The 17,715-nt window shown below is 44.4% G+C and overlaps 1 protein-coding gene across 1 annotated transcript in view; it reads right to left on the bottom strand.

Moving 5' to 3' along the window:
- Positions 1-14,928, bottom strand: part of LOC137422412 (thioredoxin-like) — a 16,421-nt gene extending 1,493 nt beyond the window's left edge. The window contains exons 1-6 of the mRNA XM_068109169.2: positions 14,914-14,928; positions 13,320-13,437; positions 13,150-13,181; positions 7,949-8,053; positions 7,661-7,720; positions 918-983 (exon numbers count right to left, since the gene is read on the bottom strand). Of these exons, the coding sequence (XP_067965270.2) occupies positions 918-983; positions 7,661-7,720; positions 7,949-8,053; positions 13,150-13,181; positions 13,320-13,437; positions 14,914-14,928 (396 nt within the window). The remainder of the gene's footprint in view (positions 1-917; positions 984-7,660; positions 7,721-7,948; positions 8,054-13,149; positions 13,182-13,319; positions 13,438-14,913) is intronic.
- Positions 14,929-17,715: the final 2,787 nt, after the last annotated feature.

Below are 17,715 nucleotides of genomic sequence, written 5' to 3' on the forward strand. Positions count from 1 at the left end.
CAACAAAAAAAAACGACAGCCTACAATGACATTCTAGACGAATGTGTGCTTCCAACTTTGTGGCAACAGTTTGGGGAAGGCCCTTTCCTGTTTCAGCATGACAATGCCCCCGTGCACAAAGCGAGGTCCATACAGAAATGGTTTGTCGAGATCGCTGTGGAAGACTTGACTGGCCTGCACAGAGCCCTGACCTCAACCCCATCGAACACCTTTGGGATGAATTGGAACGCCGACAGCGAGCCAGGCCTAATCACCCAACATCAGTGCCCGACCTCACTTATGCTCTTGTGGCTGAATGGAAGCAAATCTCCGCAACAATGTTCCAACATCTTGTGGAAAGCCTTCCCAGAAGAGTGGAGGCTGTTATAGCAGCAAAGGGGCGGGGGGGGGGCGGGGGGGGCGGACCAACTCCATATTAATGTCCATGATTTTGGAATGAGATGTTCGATGTTCGGGTGTCCGCATGCTTTTGGTCGTGTAATGTAGATTCATATATGCATCTCTAGAGTTGTGTCAAATTTCAAAATCACGTTTTTTAACACCAAATATGTCACGGCATTTTTCTTTAAAGCAAAGAAAAAAAAAGTTCGGGAGCGATTGAGGCAGACCAGCCTCATGGCACACCACCCCGTTACCTATACACCGCCAGTGTTAAAAAATGTTTGACGGTGAATCAGAATAATGTTTAAACGCTTAGTGTTGTTTTGTAGCCAAAAATTTATTGATTAAACATAAACCCAAAGTTTGCCAACAAGTAGTGGAAACGTGATTCACAGCAAAGGTTAGGTCAGATGTTCAAAATGTCCACCATTGATTGGCACGCATCCAGGAACAGCATGTTGTTTCTACATTATTCTGATTCAACCTGTATGTTTGGATTATTATTAACTTAACAAGAGAGGCAGCACTGTGTGGACCTTTTGATTGTTGCGGTAAAGATGGAACGTTGGCATTTGGCGAATCCAGCAATGTTCAGCCACGTCCTGAAATCACAACAAACATAATTCTTGTTACAATGCACATCCAACTAAGAGGTGCAATCACTACAATTTGAGACCACAACGATTCTCTGCCCACTACACAACTGTACATAAGTTACATTTCAGCATAAAATAGCAAGTTCATGATTATGGAAAAGAAACAAGTGAAATGGCCAATACGCTTTTAGTGCTGGTGGTAGGTGGTAGTAGTAACACTTGAGATACTCGACGCTGATCAATCATAAATTCCACTGAAACCATTCATAATGTCCGGGACCAGCTCCACTCTTGGATTGCTGACTTCCTCCACTCATGTGGCTCTTAACGGAACCCTGTCTTCCCTCAGTGTCGGTGCTGCAGTACCCCAAGACAGTGTTCTCGGCCCCATCTTATTTCTAATCTTCATCAATGACCTCACTGACTCCCTGGAAAATCCCCTCTATATCTTTCCTGATGACTCCACTCTGCCGAGCCATCCTTCAGACAGGCAGGCAGCAGCTTCTTCACTCTGTTCAGACCTTGACAAAATCACAAACTGGTCAACTCTTGGAACATGTCTTTCAATCCTAAGAAATCCCACACACTCACTCTCACTCTATGAAAGGACTGTTCTGCAAACCCCCCCATTTGCTTTCTCAACAACACTCTCGAAGAGGATCAGTCACTCAAACTCCTGGGTCTCACTCTCATCCATGATCTCTCTTGGACAAACCACATTTCAAACTTGTACTCCAAAGCCAGATGTCCACTGAGCATCCTCCGTCGTGCAAAGTCCTTCCTTGGCACACCTGAGCTCCTATATCCACCTACAAGGCTTCAATTCACAGCTTGATGGAGTACTGCTCTCCCCTCTGGGCTCACTCCCCTGCCTCACATCTTGCTCAGCTTGACGCCATGGAAACCAAGGCTTTCAAGATCATTTGAATTTCCCGCAATGAAGCTGAGTCTATGGGCCTATCACTTTGCCATCGCCGTCTTTTCGGTGATCTCTCTGACTTTTTCCGCATCATTTCTGGTCTTGCACCCTCTGCCCTCTCCGTGCTCTGTCCCACCAAGTATCTGCAGGATGTACGCAACCACCAGCAACCCCTCCGAGTGAAACTGCCTAAATCCAGAACCACCACTCACCTCCACTCATTTACCCTTTTTTCCTGCCAGGGAAACCACACTCTCTTTGACCTCATTATTCCCTAAGTGTCTTCAAGACAGCCGTTCACCATCATCTCAGATCATCCCCATCAAAAGACATGATGTTTTCTACACCTGTTAAACCATGCCCACCACCTTGAATTTTTTTGCTTATGCATTCATCTTGTCCACACCTTGCGTTCTCCCCTCACCCTCATCACTACCTGTATCCCTTGTTGTCTGTCTCCTATCTTCCTCATTTGCCCTGCTTATTGGCATTTCCCCTCTCTCCTGCTGTTCCCTTTGTTATGCTGTGTCCTCATCTGTTCTGTGTACGAGCTCTTCCACGAGCTGAGACCATGTAGGGAAAAAAAATAGATGCAATTAATATGTTCCGACCAATGCTCTGCCAAGTAGGGTGAATCAGAGAGATATCTATCTATAATTCCAGCAATCTCTGTGTGTCTGTGTGTGTGTGTGTGTGTTTGTCTGTGACCGCTGTTTCTCGACAACTACCGGTCCGATATACTTGAAACTTGCCAGGTATATTGCTGGGGACCCGAGGATGTGCCTTTTCAAGGTTTGAAATTAATCGCAGAAGTAGTTACCGAGCTATGTCCAAAAAACGATTCAACCAATCAGAGAGCAGCGAGCTATCACGTGTGCCGAACGTGGCGAACACACTCTGCCTCGGATGGCACATTTGAGAGCGTATTCATTTATTTCCCGTCGGCAAACTATGTTGGCGCTATGTTGGCGTTAAACGATGTTTTAAAACTAATTAAAACTAATTTGCGATTCTTTCGCTTTGCGATGCGATTTGCGACCTTCCGGAGCTCCTGTGAGAGCGTGCGCCATTACGGATAGTACGGGTACGGGCATGCCATATGTTGGCGTTAAACTATGTTTTAAAACTAATTAAAACCATTTCATGTAAATAGAGGGGGGGTGATTGTCACTGTACTCGCAAGCCGTTCGCCGTTCGCTTTGGCGTTGCGAATGGACCAAAACATTTCATGGACCAAACCATTTCATGTAAAGCGTTCGCCGTTCGCTTTGGCGTTGCGAATGGACCAAAACATTTCATGGACCAAACCATTTCATGTAAATAGAGGGGGGGGGGGGATATAATTTTAGATATATATATAGTACGGGCATGCCCTAGTAGCATACAATGCTTGGAACCGAGATGGGATTGGGGTTTCGACTGCTACTCCTTAACCCCCAAACCCATCCAGGTGCAGTCAGGTGAACCTTATAAAACCCATTTGCACGATTCACACCTCTGTAGACAAAAAACGTAAAAGAAAGAAAGGAGAAATCGAGAACAAATAAATCATGCATAACACACACACACACACACACACACACACACACACACACACACACACACACACACACACACACACACACACACACACACACCTACCTTAAACTAACTTGACCTTAACCTAATGTGACCTACCTCAAAACATTTCTTATTGAACCTCCCATATTTTGAGCTCTTTCAACCAGCACAACAATAAAAAGCGTTCTATAAAACTGTTTTTTTTTTCTGTCGTGATAGCTTCAATATGTAATGAGTACGTAATTAATAGATGTACTCATGTTCCAACAGTACGTAATTAATAAACATACTCGTATTCCAATGGTATGTAATTAATAGATGTACTCATATTTCAATAGTATGTAATTAATATACATACTCTCATTCCAATAGTATGTAATTAATAGACGTATTCAAATTTCAATAGTATGTAATTAATAGATGTACTCAGATTTAAATTGTAAATAATTTAATGGACATATTCACATTTCAATAGTACGTAATTAATATACATACTCACATTCCAATAGTACGTAATTAATATACACCCTCGCATTCCAATCGTACGTAATTAATATACATACTCACATTTCAATAGTACGTAATTAATATACATATTTGCATTCCAATAGTACGTAATTAATATACATCCTCGCATTCCAATAGTACGTAATTAATATACATACTCACATTTCAATATTACGTAATTAATGTACATACTCGCATTCCAATAGTACATAATTAATATACATACTCGCATTCCAATAGTACGTAATTAATAGAAGTATTCAAATTTCAATAGTACATAATTAATAGGTGTACTCACATTTCAATAGTATATAATTTAATGGACATATTCACATTTCAATAGTACGTAATTAATAGATGTACTCATTCCAATAGTACGTAATTAATATACATACTCGCATTCCGATAGTACATAATTAATATACATACTTGCATTCCAATAGTACGTAATTAATATACATCCTCGCATTCCAATAGTACGTAATTAATAGACGTATTCAAATTTCAATAGTACGTAATTAATTGATGTACTCACATTTCAATGGTATATAATTTAATGGACATATTCACATTTCAATAGTACATAATTAATATACATACTCGCATTCCAATAGTACGTAATTAATCGATCTACTTCCATTTCAATAGTATATAATTTAAAGGACATATTCACATTTCAATAGTACATAATTAATAGATGTACTCATTCAAATAGTACGTAATTAATATACATACTCGCATTCCAATAGTACGAAATTAATCGAAGTATTCAAATTTCAATAGTACGTAATTAATAGATGCACTCACATTTCAATAGTATATAATTTAATGGACATATTCACATTTCAATAGTACGTATATTAATAGATGTACTCATTCAAATAGTATGTAATTAATATACATACTCGCATTTCAATAGTACGTAATGAATAGACGTATTCAAATTTCAATAGTACGTAATTAATAGATGTACTCATTCCAATAGTACGTAATTAATAGATGTACTCATTCCAATAGTATGTAATAAATAAACATACTCGTGTTCCAATAGTATGTAATTTATAAACGTAATCACATTCCAATGGTGCATAATTAATCGACATACTCATGTTCCAATAGTACATAATTAATCGACATACTCATATTCCAATGGTACATAATTAAAAGACATACTCACGTTCCAATGGTACATAATTAATCGACATACTCATGTTCCAATGGTACATAATTAAAAGACATACTCACGTTCCAATTGTACATAATTAATCGACATACTCATGTTCCAATTGTACATAATTAATCGACATATTCATGTTCCAATTGTACATAATAAATAGACATACTCACGTTCAAATGGTACATAATTTATAGACATACTCATGTTCCAATGACCTGACATTGGTGTCTGGGTGGAACCTGTTTTGTCTGGCTGGATCACCTGGTGGCTGATTACATCCTGTTAAAAGCAAATTGGTCTTGGTACGAGGACCGCCAGAAGCTTGCGTCTCGAGTTGCTCGGCTGAAGATTAAGATCTGTCACTTGCATAATTGTCTATCAGCACAACGATGCTTGCCCAATTTAGGAATCCCAACCTGCACGGTAACACGACATGAGGATCCAGCAGGGGTTCATTGAAGCGGGTGACTGCCGCGGGTCATTTTAGCACGACCCGCCGTGTTATAACCGGAATGGTCTGGCGCTGTAACAATTTATAGATGTCCCAAAATTGAGAAAAATAACACGTACCTTTGCATTTTTGTTTCGTAGCTTATTTACTTGGGTGAAAGGTCAATGATCTTATTCACTGACATTGACAAAACGTGTTTTTTCAAATCATTTTTTGTGACCATTTTAGCTCGTACCAGCTATAATTTACGTGAGAGCCGGATATACCAGGTAGACTTCCCTGAGGGAGACACCATACCTGGTTTGGGTGCTTCTTCACAGCATTGGGAAGGTCATATGTGGGGATTGTTGAAAGCGCAGGGTAAGTTTAAAACAAAATTTGGAATGATTTTATTATATATTTATTAAATGAAATTATTTTAATGACAAACTTTTTAAATGACTGGGGGGAGAGGGGTGTGAGGAATGGGAGCTGTGAGGGTTCTGAGGGCTGTTGGAAATATTTTTTAGCTCACCTGGATCATGGTTCCGGGGGCTTATGCAATGGCACGTTGTCAGTCCGTAAACACTTGCAAGTTCTTCTCCGAAACCGCTGATGGGATTGTGACGAAACTTGGCACAAATGATATTTGGTATGTTGTGACTAAAGTTTGTTCATGGCATTAAAACAAAATCGGGCACTGGAGGGGCATACAGGGGGGTTGCCCCCCAAAATAGGTATTTGCTTTCTTCTCAGAAACTACACACACAATTCCAATGAAACTTGACCACAACATTCCGTTCATCACGTGTGATGTACCAACGTTTGTTCCCGGCATTTAAAAAAAATCGGGCCAGATTTTTATACTAGATTTCTGCATGTATTGCTAAATGGAGAAGTGTGTGTGTGATTTATCCTCTGCCGCCGCTCACTTGTTCGAACAGAATATGGTACAAACCCGACACTTCTCATCCACGGATATTTCTCAGAATTTCCTCTATTTCCATGAGTCTGATTTACATCTTGGAACACAATTATGGTTAACCATTTTGAAATTGCCACTCTTTCCTTTAAATCCTGAAAATTCAGTTTTATACTACATCTATCTATAATTCCAGTAATCTCTGTGTGTGTGTGTGTGTCTGTGTGTGTGTCTGTGTGTGTGTGTGTGTGTGTTTGTCTGTGACCGCTGTTTCTCGACAACCACGGGTCCGATCTAATTGAAACTTGCCAGATATATTGCTGGGGACCTGAGGATGTGCCTTTTCAAGGTTTCATATTAATCGGAGAAGTAGTTACCGAGCTATGTCCAAAAAACGATTCAACCAATCAGAGAGCAGCGAGCTATCACGTGTGCCGAACGTGGCGAACAGACTCTGCCTCGGACGGCACATTTGAGAGCGTATTCATTTATTTCACGTTGGCAAACTATGTTGGCGCTATGTTGGCGTTAAACTATGTTTTAAAACTAATTAAAACTAATTTGCGATTCATCGTAACTGCGATATGCGACCTTCCGGACAGTCAAATGAGGACGTCACTTCCGGACTTACGGATAGTCATAGTGACGACGTACTGATGCTGAACGTGGCGAGCAGACGCTGTAAGGTACGATCGATTGTAGTACACGTTTATAATAACTCTGCCGATACAGGCCCGATTAACTGCAGCGCCATCCGAGCTGCGGCGTCGGGACGATACATTCATTGTACGGTCACATCACGCACTTACGGGCACGCCCATGGGCCCATGGGCACGCCCATGCATGCATGGGCGAAGACATTTTTTTTTTTTTTTTGGCAAGGAACGGGCACCCACGTACGGGCACGTCCTAGTTTTGACAAAGCGCTTTGAGACCAACGAAATTCAAACAACCACTCGGACAACAACCCATAGAACAACAAGTCGTACAACAACACGTCGTACAACCAAGGCAGACAATACAAACATCAAGCACCTATTATTAATGCAAATATACATTCCCACCAATAATTCCAATGTAAACAATTGATTGGCATTTGTCATGGACCGATGATCGATTCAACGACCCATCTGAGAAATGGACAGAAACAGAAATCCATGAGACTGACCTGAGCTTCGTCCACATCGATCTCGTAGAAGATTGCTTCTGGATATGCCTCAGCCAATGCCTGTGTGCGAAAACAAATAACATCACCTGTGTTGCATGTTGTCGCTTCGCCAGGTACAAGGTGACCTTCGAACAAGACACTTCCCAGAGAAGGGATGTGAAACTGGTTTGCAACTATGATTATGGAATGGTTTGCTGTATCTTGTGATATCAAGGAAAGAAGATGTGTAAATAAGAGGAAACCTTTAGAGACTGGGAAAGTGGTGAATAGGAATACAAGAATGTTCACCTTGTAAGCTGGCTTGATATCTTGACATGCACCACACCAGATGGCAGTGAAGTCAATGACCAGAAGCTTGGGTCCAGCCTGAGCAAGGGCCTTTTTGAATTCCTCCTGTGGGTGAGAGGGGGAGGCAGGGGAGGAGGGGGACAAGATAAAAAAAATGGACTGGTAGGATAGCCTATGCCTTATAGGTATACAGAGCGTATCAAAAAAAGGTAATCCGAATTCAAGGGGTTAATATGCAAAGGTTATTTATTTTGACAATTTACATGTGGTTTACTAATTAAGGGGAGATCCTCAGCTTTCCATTGATACCTTCCATGCATCATTGCTGTCACACATGACTGAGTACATGTTCATTGAAAATGACAAGTTCAAATCGCATTTTTACAAGTTTGGCTAATCGATGCAAGTCAGGATAATTGGTGCAAAATGAACGTCAGATGTATACTTTTCTCAGGAATGATTGGCCTTTATGCACCCACACCTTCAACATGTCCACCTCCCCTTTCAACACAAAGCTCAGAGCGGCGGAGCAGGCCATGAACTGCTCGTCTCACCATAGCCGGGTCATTGCGCAAAGCATCCACATCATGTCGAATACGGCCCTGCAATTCGTCAAGATCACGGGGAGGAGTTACGAACACCTTGTTCTTTAAATGTCCCCAAAGGCAATAATCACATGGTGTGAGGTCAGGTGATCTTGATGGCCATTTCACTGCATGGTTGGTCTCCAAAGAGTTCCCTCAGTCGATCTCGGACAGCGATAAGACGATGTGCTCGGGTGCCGTCTTGGGCCCACCAGAGATATCTGAAGACACCACGAACCAGTCTCTCAAAGTTCTCCTCCAGCTGCGGTAAAATTTCATCATTGATCATCTGCAGATACCTGTTACCATTGACATTCCTTTGAAAGAAAAATGGTCCAATCACCTGACCACTTCCACAAAGTCCCAACCAAACAGGCCACTTTTGTCGATTCATGTTGGTGTCAAAACTAAATTCCGGGGGTTGTCCTGTCGGTGCATATTCAAGAACATTATGGGTATTGACCTTGCCGTCCATGGCGAAAGCAGCTTCGTCGCCGATAACGAGATACCACAGGAAATTGATATCTGCTTCGCAACGTGCTATCAACCATCTGGCAAGCACCAGCCTCCTGGCAAAATCCCCTGGCGTAAGTTTATGCCAGATGTGAATCCGATATGGATGTTGGTGGAGGTCCAGTCTTGTGATTCGGTTGAATGTTGTCGAAGGCAATCCCTTCCCATTTCGTCTTGCGCTGGTATCCCTAGGATGCTCCAAAACTTGCTGCCTTACTGCTGCAATGTTCATTTCCGATCGCCCAGTGCGCCTCCTACCAGAATTCTCCTTGTTGCGGTTGAGGCTAGTGCCATGCTCTTGGTATTTTCTAACACTCACCCAGATGGTTTTGGCTGCTGGAGGCTCCCGTTCTGGGAAACGTTACCTGAACGCATCACGAGTTCGCTGCAAACTTCCAGTTTGGTGAAAGGTTGTAACCACGAAGGTCCGCTGTTCAGTCGTAAGTTGAACCATCTTTTCAATGACAGACTGTCTCTAAACCCATACACTGTAGGCCCATCTTAAATACCCATCTTAAACAAAGGATGACGCAACCGACGATTACCAGACCAGCTTAACAATTTTACATAATCAACTTGGCAGTCGACAAGTAATGTGTCCATTTCAAACTGTCTTGCATCGATTTGCGAAACTTGTAAAAATGTGATTTGAACTTGTCATTTTCAATGAACATGTACTCGGTCATGTATGACAGCAATGATGCATGAAAGGCATCAATGGAAAGCTGAGGATCTCCTCATAATTGGTAAACCACATGTAAATTGTCAAACTAAATAACCGTTGCATAAGTTCAAAACACACCTGGTCACAAGTGTGCCACACTGACCGGGTCCTCAGTCGAGGTCCTCAGCATCATCCCATTTCGGCCCTTCAACCTCGATACGGTCAGCTAAGGTGGGCCAGCAGGGCTGGGGCACGTACACATCCACATGCAGCAACTGCATCTGGATGCGTACATACCCCCACCCCCAGCCAGTGCGAACAACAACAACAACAACAACAACAACAACAACACCTCCACATCCAGAATCCACAGCACCAAACAAACATGGTGGAACACTCAATCACCCACCTTTATACCCTTCACCACTCACCAATAAAACACACCAGATCATTCATACACACACATACACACACATACATACAGAACACCAACCAAACAACCACCTACACTTACATCATACACCACTCAACACACAAAAACACACTCATGCAAAAATTAATTCATGCAAAAACACACACCCTCACCCACTCACTCATATACACAAAATAAGAAGTAATAATGGTAACAAAAAAAACAAAACCAAAAAAAAAAAAAAAAAAAACACACACACACACACAACCAACCTACACCGTTCGACGTGCCTCCATAAACTTCCCTTGAATTCGGATTACCTTCTTTTTTTTTTCTTTTTTTTTTTTTTGTATACAAGATCGAGGCTCGTGAAAGAGCTAACATTAATCACACAAAAAGACAAACCGACACACAAAACACAAAAAACAAGGGGAGCGGCAGACAAGATGGGGAGAGAGGGGGAAGGACACAAAAGAGAGGGGGAAGAGGGGGAAGGACACAAACACAACATTTGAGAGCAGGGACATCGGGAGGACTTGGAGGGAGGTGGGAGAGGAATAAAACATATGAACACTGCAAGGACTCTGGGGTGAATTACCGGGGGTAGAAAAGATCAAGGTTTTCGATGGGGGAAGATAAGAGATGGTGGTGAACAGCTGTTTTAAAGACCTGGAGGGAGGAGTGGGATTGAAGGGAGTGGGGGAGTTTGTTCCAGAGGCGGGAGAAAAGGGGAATGAAAGAGTGAAGGTGAGCAGAGAGCCTAGACTTTGGCAGTTTAACCATAAGAGGGTTGCAGGCAGATCTTGTGTGACCTGAAGGAATATTGGGGGGACAGAGCACAGAGAGAGAGCTGGGGGAGCAAGGCCAGAGAGGAGTCGGTAGAAGACAGAAAGACCACCAACCTGCCTGCGGTGAGTGAGTGAAAGGCCCTCGGTGTTGACTACATCGCAGGAGATTCCAATGATTCTGAAAGCTTTGGCCTCAACAGCGTGAAGCCGAGCAAGGTGTGAGGCAGGAGCACCAGCCCAGAGGGGGGAACAGTATTCCATTGAGCTGCGGATGAAAGCCTTGCATGTGGTGAGGAGCTCAGGTGTGCCAAGGAAGGACTTCGCACGACGGAGGATGCCCAGTCGGCGACTGGCTTTGGAGGCCAGCTTGGAAATGTGGTTTTCCCAAGAAAGATCATGGCAGATAGTGAGACCCAAAAGCTTGAGCGACAGAACTTCTTGGAGAGGATTGTTGAGAAAGTAGATGGGAGGGTTGTCCAGTCGGTCCTTTCGGAGAGACATTGTAAGAGTGTGAGATTTGTCAGGATTGAAAGACATGTTCCACTTGTTTGACCAGTCTGTGATTTTGTCCAGGTCTGCAGAGAGTGAGGAGGCTGCAGACTGCCGATCTGAGGGATGAGGAATGGAGCGACAGAGAGTAGAGTCGTCAGCAAAGAGATAGAGAGGATTTTCAAGAGAGTCAGAGAGATCATTGATGAAGACCAGAAAAAGCACAGGGCCCAGAACACTACCTTGGGGAACTCCAGCCTGAACAGGAAGAGGAGATGAGAGAAACCCATTCAGGGCCACACGTTGACTATGACCAGAGAGGAAGTCCGCCAGCCATGCGTGGAGATTTCCATGGATACCAAAGGAGGAGAGTTTGGTGAGCAGAGCAGGGTGCCAGACCGTATCGAAGGGTTTTTAACCCTTTTAAGCTTTTTAAGCATATTAACCCCTTGAATTCGGATTACCTTTTTTTTGATACGCACTACTCACCTAAGGGCTGTCCAGCCTGGTTTCAAATCCTGACCCAGATATCACCTGTCATCCTGATGATTTGGAGGTAGGGGGAGGTGCAATATGTGCTCCATCTCTCAGATAGACCTAAAGCTGGGTGTCCTGCCTGCCAGCATTAGTTGGTGGACATTAAAGATCCCATGGTGTCCTTCCTGAAGAGTAGGGGAGTGATTGCCGGCACCATGAACAAATTACAAATGATTGATTGAACTTACAGGGGACATTGCGGCACCCCAGGCAAATGAGGCTACCATCGTCATGGGCTGCATGCGAAAGAAGAGGAAAAAGAGGAAGTAGAAGGACAACTTTTATTAAACAAAATCATGGACTTTTCTCAGAATTGAGTTTTTACTTGTGCAAAATGGAATCCAGGACTTGGCATTTATTGTCTTTACTACTCTACATCTTTATGTGTTCAGGCAAAAGCCCTTGTCACCTGTCGAGAAAACTTGCCTAATACGCGACTCAAAATGGCATAATCCACCCAAAATTACTCGGCGCACATGTGCAGAAACCCCGAGTAACGAGACACTTCGGGCCGGCCTGGGTGTGTATCAACGATGCCAGAGATAAGGATTATAGGATGAAACGGCTCACTAAGCTTTTAAAGAAGCCGCAAATTCTTGGAAACCTACCTGAGAGAAAAGGTTGTTCCTCTGCACAATGAAAGATTTGGACAACTTTCTGTTCAACTTATCCATAAAGTTGATATCTTGCAGCACTGTACTGCAAAAACTGAATGATACGGGCCTGTGAAAAGCCTGAAGGTTCGTAGATGGGTATTCTACCCAAACCTTTGTGCTTAACACCGTTCTAAAGCCCACTATTCGGCCGACAATCCTGTAAGCCGTCAAACTTCGGACAATTTTGTGGCGAGGTGGATGTTTCCAGGTCTAAGACGAAACTAAGCAACCATGGAAGCCGTCTAAGACGTTTCATTCAGGCAATGTCCAGCATCTGACTCTGCTTTACCTACCCGGCTAATTAACCCCCACAGATGGAGTACAGTGCACTCAACGCTCCATTGATATCAATCAGATGGCCGAGCAACACCGTAAGTGGAACGTTGGCTAATGGCAGACCATAAAGAAATGGCAGGGGTGAATTCCCTGTCACTATTCACACACTGTCGAACCAACAGAAGATGACAGTCGGGTATTTTGGGTATTTTGGGATACGGTTTATAGAGTTTACCAAGGAGCACACATTTACAAGCAATGTCACAGAATAAAAGGTCTTACCTCTAGCACAGAAGCCCAATCATATTCAATCACTTAGTAGCGGTTCCACAACACAGGTGTCTGTCATTCCGGGGAAACGAGGTAAGGAAGAGGTACAGAGAGAGAGAAGGATAAAACTTTGAGGTCCGTTTGTGGCCCTTCGCTCACTAGATGCAAGCTGGTGGGCTTACCTTGACCCCAACAAAAGAGGAGGGTAGAGAGTGTGATGCGACGTGTAGGGAGAGGTGCAAACAGTGACTGCGTGTAGCTTAGAGGAATCAACGTGAAGTGCGAGTCAGTAAGCCGGCCCTGAAAAAGGACAAGGGCTGTTAGTTGACGCTTCATAGATGGGAACAAATGATAACATCATAGATGGGTTTCAAAGGGATCAAAGTAGATGTTCGAACAGGGAAAGCAAGAGAGATAGCGTAAATCAGTGTGGCATGGCCAATGCGTCTAGGATATCTCCGCTGCTCGGTCTGTTCACCAGCCTGCCGCTGCACTATGATTGCCAGCTCATTTGTCCTCACAGGTTCAGTCCGTCCTTGCCGATTTCTCAGATGCGGCAACTCCTCTGCACTTCAGTCGGGGTTTTTATAAGCCCCGTTTCGGCTCGGGTGGAAACCCCATGATCCAGTTGCTTCCCCATTGGTTGGCTCCGTGATCCGCCTTATGCCATTGGACGCTTGGGCCTTGGTCACTGGGGAGGCATGGTTTGTGGAGGCATTGCGAGACACCCTTCCCTCTTCAACTTTTCCCCTCCAACCACCCAGTGTGGCTGGTGGGGACGACGACGATATCACAATATATTTTGTTTGGTTCTGGGGTCACAAGAGAAACTACAAGTGGATAAAAACAAATGTATGCTAAATTAAAAACGGCAATGTAGGGATGACAAACTACACTCTAAAAAAGGTCTTAAACAAGATAGGGATGATGTTGGTTTAGAGAGTAGCTAACAGTATTGCCATCACATAACAATCTCGACATCACTGCCTCATTTACACTTCATCAGTTATTGCTTCAAGCTTCTAAAAACTGTATGCAGTATGCCAAAACAAAGATGAAAGGAACACTAAATGTCAGTTCAAATATTTATTAAACTACCATTGGACCAAATTTCAATTGGGGACTTTTGGATCTTCGGGGACTTTTGGGTCTTTGGGTACTTTTGGGTGTTCGGGACTTTTGAGTCATCAGGGTCATCTGGGGCTTCAAGGACTTTTGGGTCATCTGGGTGTTTTGCATCCTCAAGGGTCTTTTGGTTCATCGGGACGTTTTGGTCATCTGGGTCTTTTCGGTCATCAAGGACTTTTCGGTCCTTGGGGACTTTTGGGTGATTTCGTTCCTCGGTGACCTTTGGTTCATCTGGGTCTTTTGGGTCCTTTTGGGTCAATAGTTAAAGGATCTTCCAAGGTGTAAGGGGTCTCAGCAGTCTAAAGGGTTAAAATTAACGTAAAAATTCAATGAAAAGATTAATTATCTAAAGGGTTTGTTTAAAATCTTAACGAAAAAAAACAACAAAAAAAACATTTCCTTCTTTGTTCTTATTCATTCGTTCATTCTTCGACCACATGTTTCACCCCCATTTCCCCAGATAGTTTTCACTGTTTAATTTTAAAATGTTTAAACTTTCCCCTGAAGTGCTGTGTTCCGTCGTATATTATAATGCTTTTTTCATCTTCTTCTTCAAAAGGTTGCTTTCGACTTGCTCAATAAGTCTCTTCTGTTCAAAAAACAATTCCATCCCTTACAGTTACTCCGTCCTACATTCCCTAAACTCACCTGCACTCCACCCATCCTCCAGCGCTTCAAACATATCTCTGACTCGAAGGTCACAAGAAACTCATTTTGCAATAAATGTTCATTTCCCATTAATGGTACAACACTTTGAAAATCCAAAACTCAACCCTCCCCTCCTAATCTTCCCATCACCCATCCCTTTCAAATCTCCTCCCTTGCCCCTCCCCTCCTGGACTCCCCCTCACCCCCCTCCCCTCAACCCTCCCCTCCTAAACTCCCCCCTTGCTCCTACCCTCCTAATCTCCCCCATCACTCATCCCTTTCAAATATCCCCCCTTACTTCTTTCCTCCTAAACTCCCTCCTCACCCCTCCCCTCTTGAACTCCCCCATCACCCCTCCCCTCTTAAACTCCCCCGTCACCTCTCCCCTCCTAATCTCCCCCCCTGGCCCCTCCCCTCCTAAACTCCCCCTCACCCCTCCCCTCCTAATCTCCCCCCCTGGCCCCTCCCCTCCTAAACTCCCCCTCATCCCTCCCCTCCTACCCCCCCTCGCCCCTCCCTCCTAAATCCCACCCTCGCCCCTCCCTCCTAAATCCCACCCTCACCCCTCCCCTCCCCAACTCACCCCTCCCCTTCAAATCTCCCCATCCTCCTTTTTTCTCCAATTCCCTCCCCTCACCCCACCTCCTCAAAGCGTCCTCCCACTTCTTCTCCCTTCCAACTCTCACCTCCATCTCCCCCAACCTACTTCCTCACTCTGCCCTCCCTCAAACAACACCTCACTGTGCCTCACCCAAACACCATCAAACCTTTTGTCCGCCCCATCCTTCCCCTTCTCCGCCTCCTGGAAATATTCTGAAATCTCTGACACACTTTCAACAGCTCTTCCTACCTCTTCCTCCTCTTCCACATCTTACGCTACCCCCCCCCACCCACCCCCCCCCCCCCGTCCTGTATCCGATACTCCCCCTTCCTCTTCATTAACGGTATGGACCTTAAGCATCCGGGGCCTTCGCTCAAACTTGACTGATCTCTCTGTACAGGTTGCTTCTGACAAACCAGACTTGATCTGCTTAACAGAAACTTTCCTCCTTCATGATATCTCTGATTCCTTAATATCTCTCCAGGTTTACTCCCTCCTCCGGTATGATAGACCTGAGCCTCGTGCTGGAGATGGGGTTGCTATCTTTATCAAAAACTCTCTTCCTCACTCTCCCTGCACTGCCCTCTCTCCACCTCACCCCCAGGAGTACATCTGGCTACGGCTTCCCCTTCGCTCCCACCTTTTGTTCATATGTGTGTTGAACTGTCCACCAAATAGTGGACTCTATCTACATCTCGCTGTCTGATAATATGGACCAACTTCTATCAACTCATCCCAACTCTCTCTTCCTCATATGTGGTGACTTCACCTGTCATTATGCCAGTTGGCTGGGTGTGGGTACCTCTCTCACCGGCCATTGCTCCTCAGCAAAGGACTTCTGCGACTCATTGGGACTGACACAATCTGTCAATTTCCCGACCCAGATCTCAGTCAACGGAGTATCTTCTCTTCTGGACTTGGTTATGACAAACTTCCCTGCAAATGTCTGCTGCTCTTCTGCTCCAAACGGCTCATCTGATCATGTGCTTGTTAAAGTGGACATCTCTCTGGCCATTCTCAGAGAGCCTCCTCAGCGTCCATGAGTCTGGCATTTCACTCAGGCCAATTGGCACGGTCTTCAAGCAGCCATCAATCATCTGGACTGGCCTCCCATCTCTACCGCCTCTGACATCAACTCAACCTGGGATTTCTTCCAAAGTAAATTGCTCTCTCTCATGCACAGGTTTATCCCATCTCATCTTCAGTTGTCATACCCTTCCTACCGTCAATGGTACACGGAATCTTGTGGTGAGGCAGTTGCCCAGAAACAACTTGCCTTCGCCTCCTGGAAAGCAAATCCAACGGAAGGCAATCTCATTTACTTTCACAATGCCCGAAACAAGTGTGTGTCCACCCTCAGGAGAGCCAGGAAACAATATCTCTCCTCTCTCAAGAATTGAACTCTCCAACCTGTCTCCCTCTTCCAAATCCTGGTGGCATCTGGTCAAATCTGTTTCTGGTGTTTATTCCCCCTCCATCCCCTCCCTTACCTCAAATGGCCACACAGCTGACTCCACACATGAAAAAGCTGAATGGCTCAACTCTGTGTTTGCCTCAAAATATTGTGTCCCAAACCCATCCCTCTCTGTACCCACCATACCCAGTCGTACCCAGCTGCTCCTGGACTCTGTGTCCTTTTCTCTTGACAAGGTGGAGAAGTTTCTGTCAACCCTCGACTCTGATTCTGCAACTGGACCAGACGGCATCAACCCACGGGTCCGAAAATCCTGCTCTGCCGCTCTTTCACTCCCTCTCTCTGTTCTCTTCACCCTCTCTTTTGCTCAAGGTCATCTGCCATCAGCTTGGAAATCAGCCAAAATCACCGCTTTACACAAAAAATGTGCAAAAACAGATCCTAGCAACTACAGACCAATCAGCCTTCTCCCAATTATCAGTTAAGTCATGGAATCCATCATTGCTTCGGATATCAAATCCTTCCTCTTCTCCAATGGCTTGATCTCTGATCATCAATTTGGTTTCAGACCAGGTCACTGTACTCTGGACATGCTGCTTCTGCTGTCTCAACAATGGATGGAGGTCATCAATGCCAAACAGGAAATTAGAGCTGTCTCCCTTGACTTATCACATGCCTTCGATACGGTCTGGCAATCCGCTCTGCTCACCAAACTCTCCTCCTACGGTATCCATGATCCATGGAAATCTCCACGCATGGCTTGCGGACTTCCTCTGTAGTCATAGTC

The sequence above is a fragment of the Myxine glutinosa genome, chromosome 2, assembly GCF_964187855.1.
Source record: "Myxine glutinosa chromosome 2, kmMyxGlut1.1, whole genome shotgun sequence".
Classification (NCBI taxonomy): Eukaryota; Metazoa; Chordata; class Myxini; order Myxiniformes; family Myxinidae; genus Myxine; species Myxine glutinosa.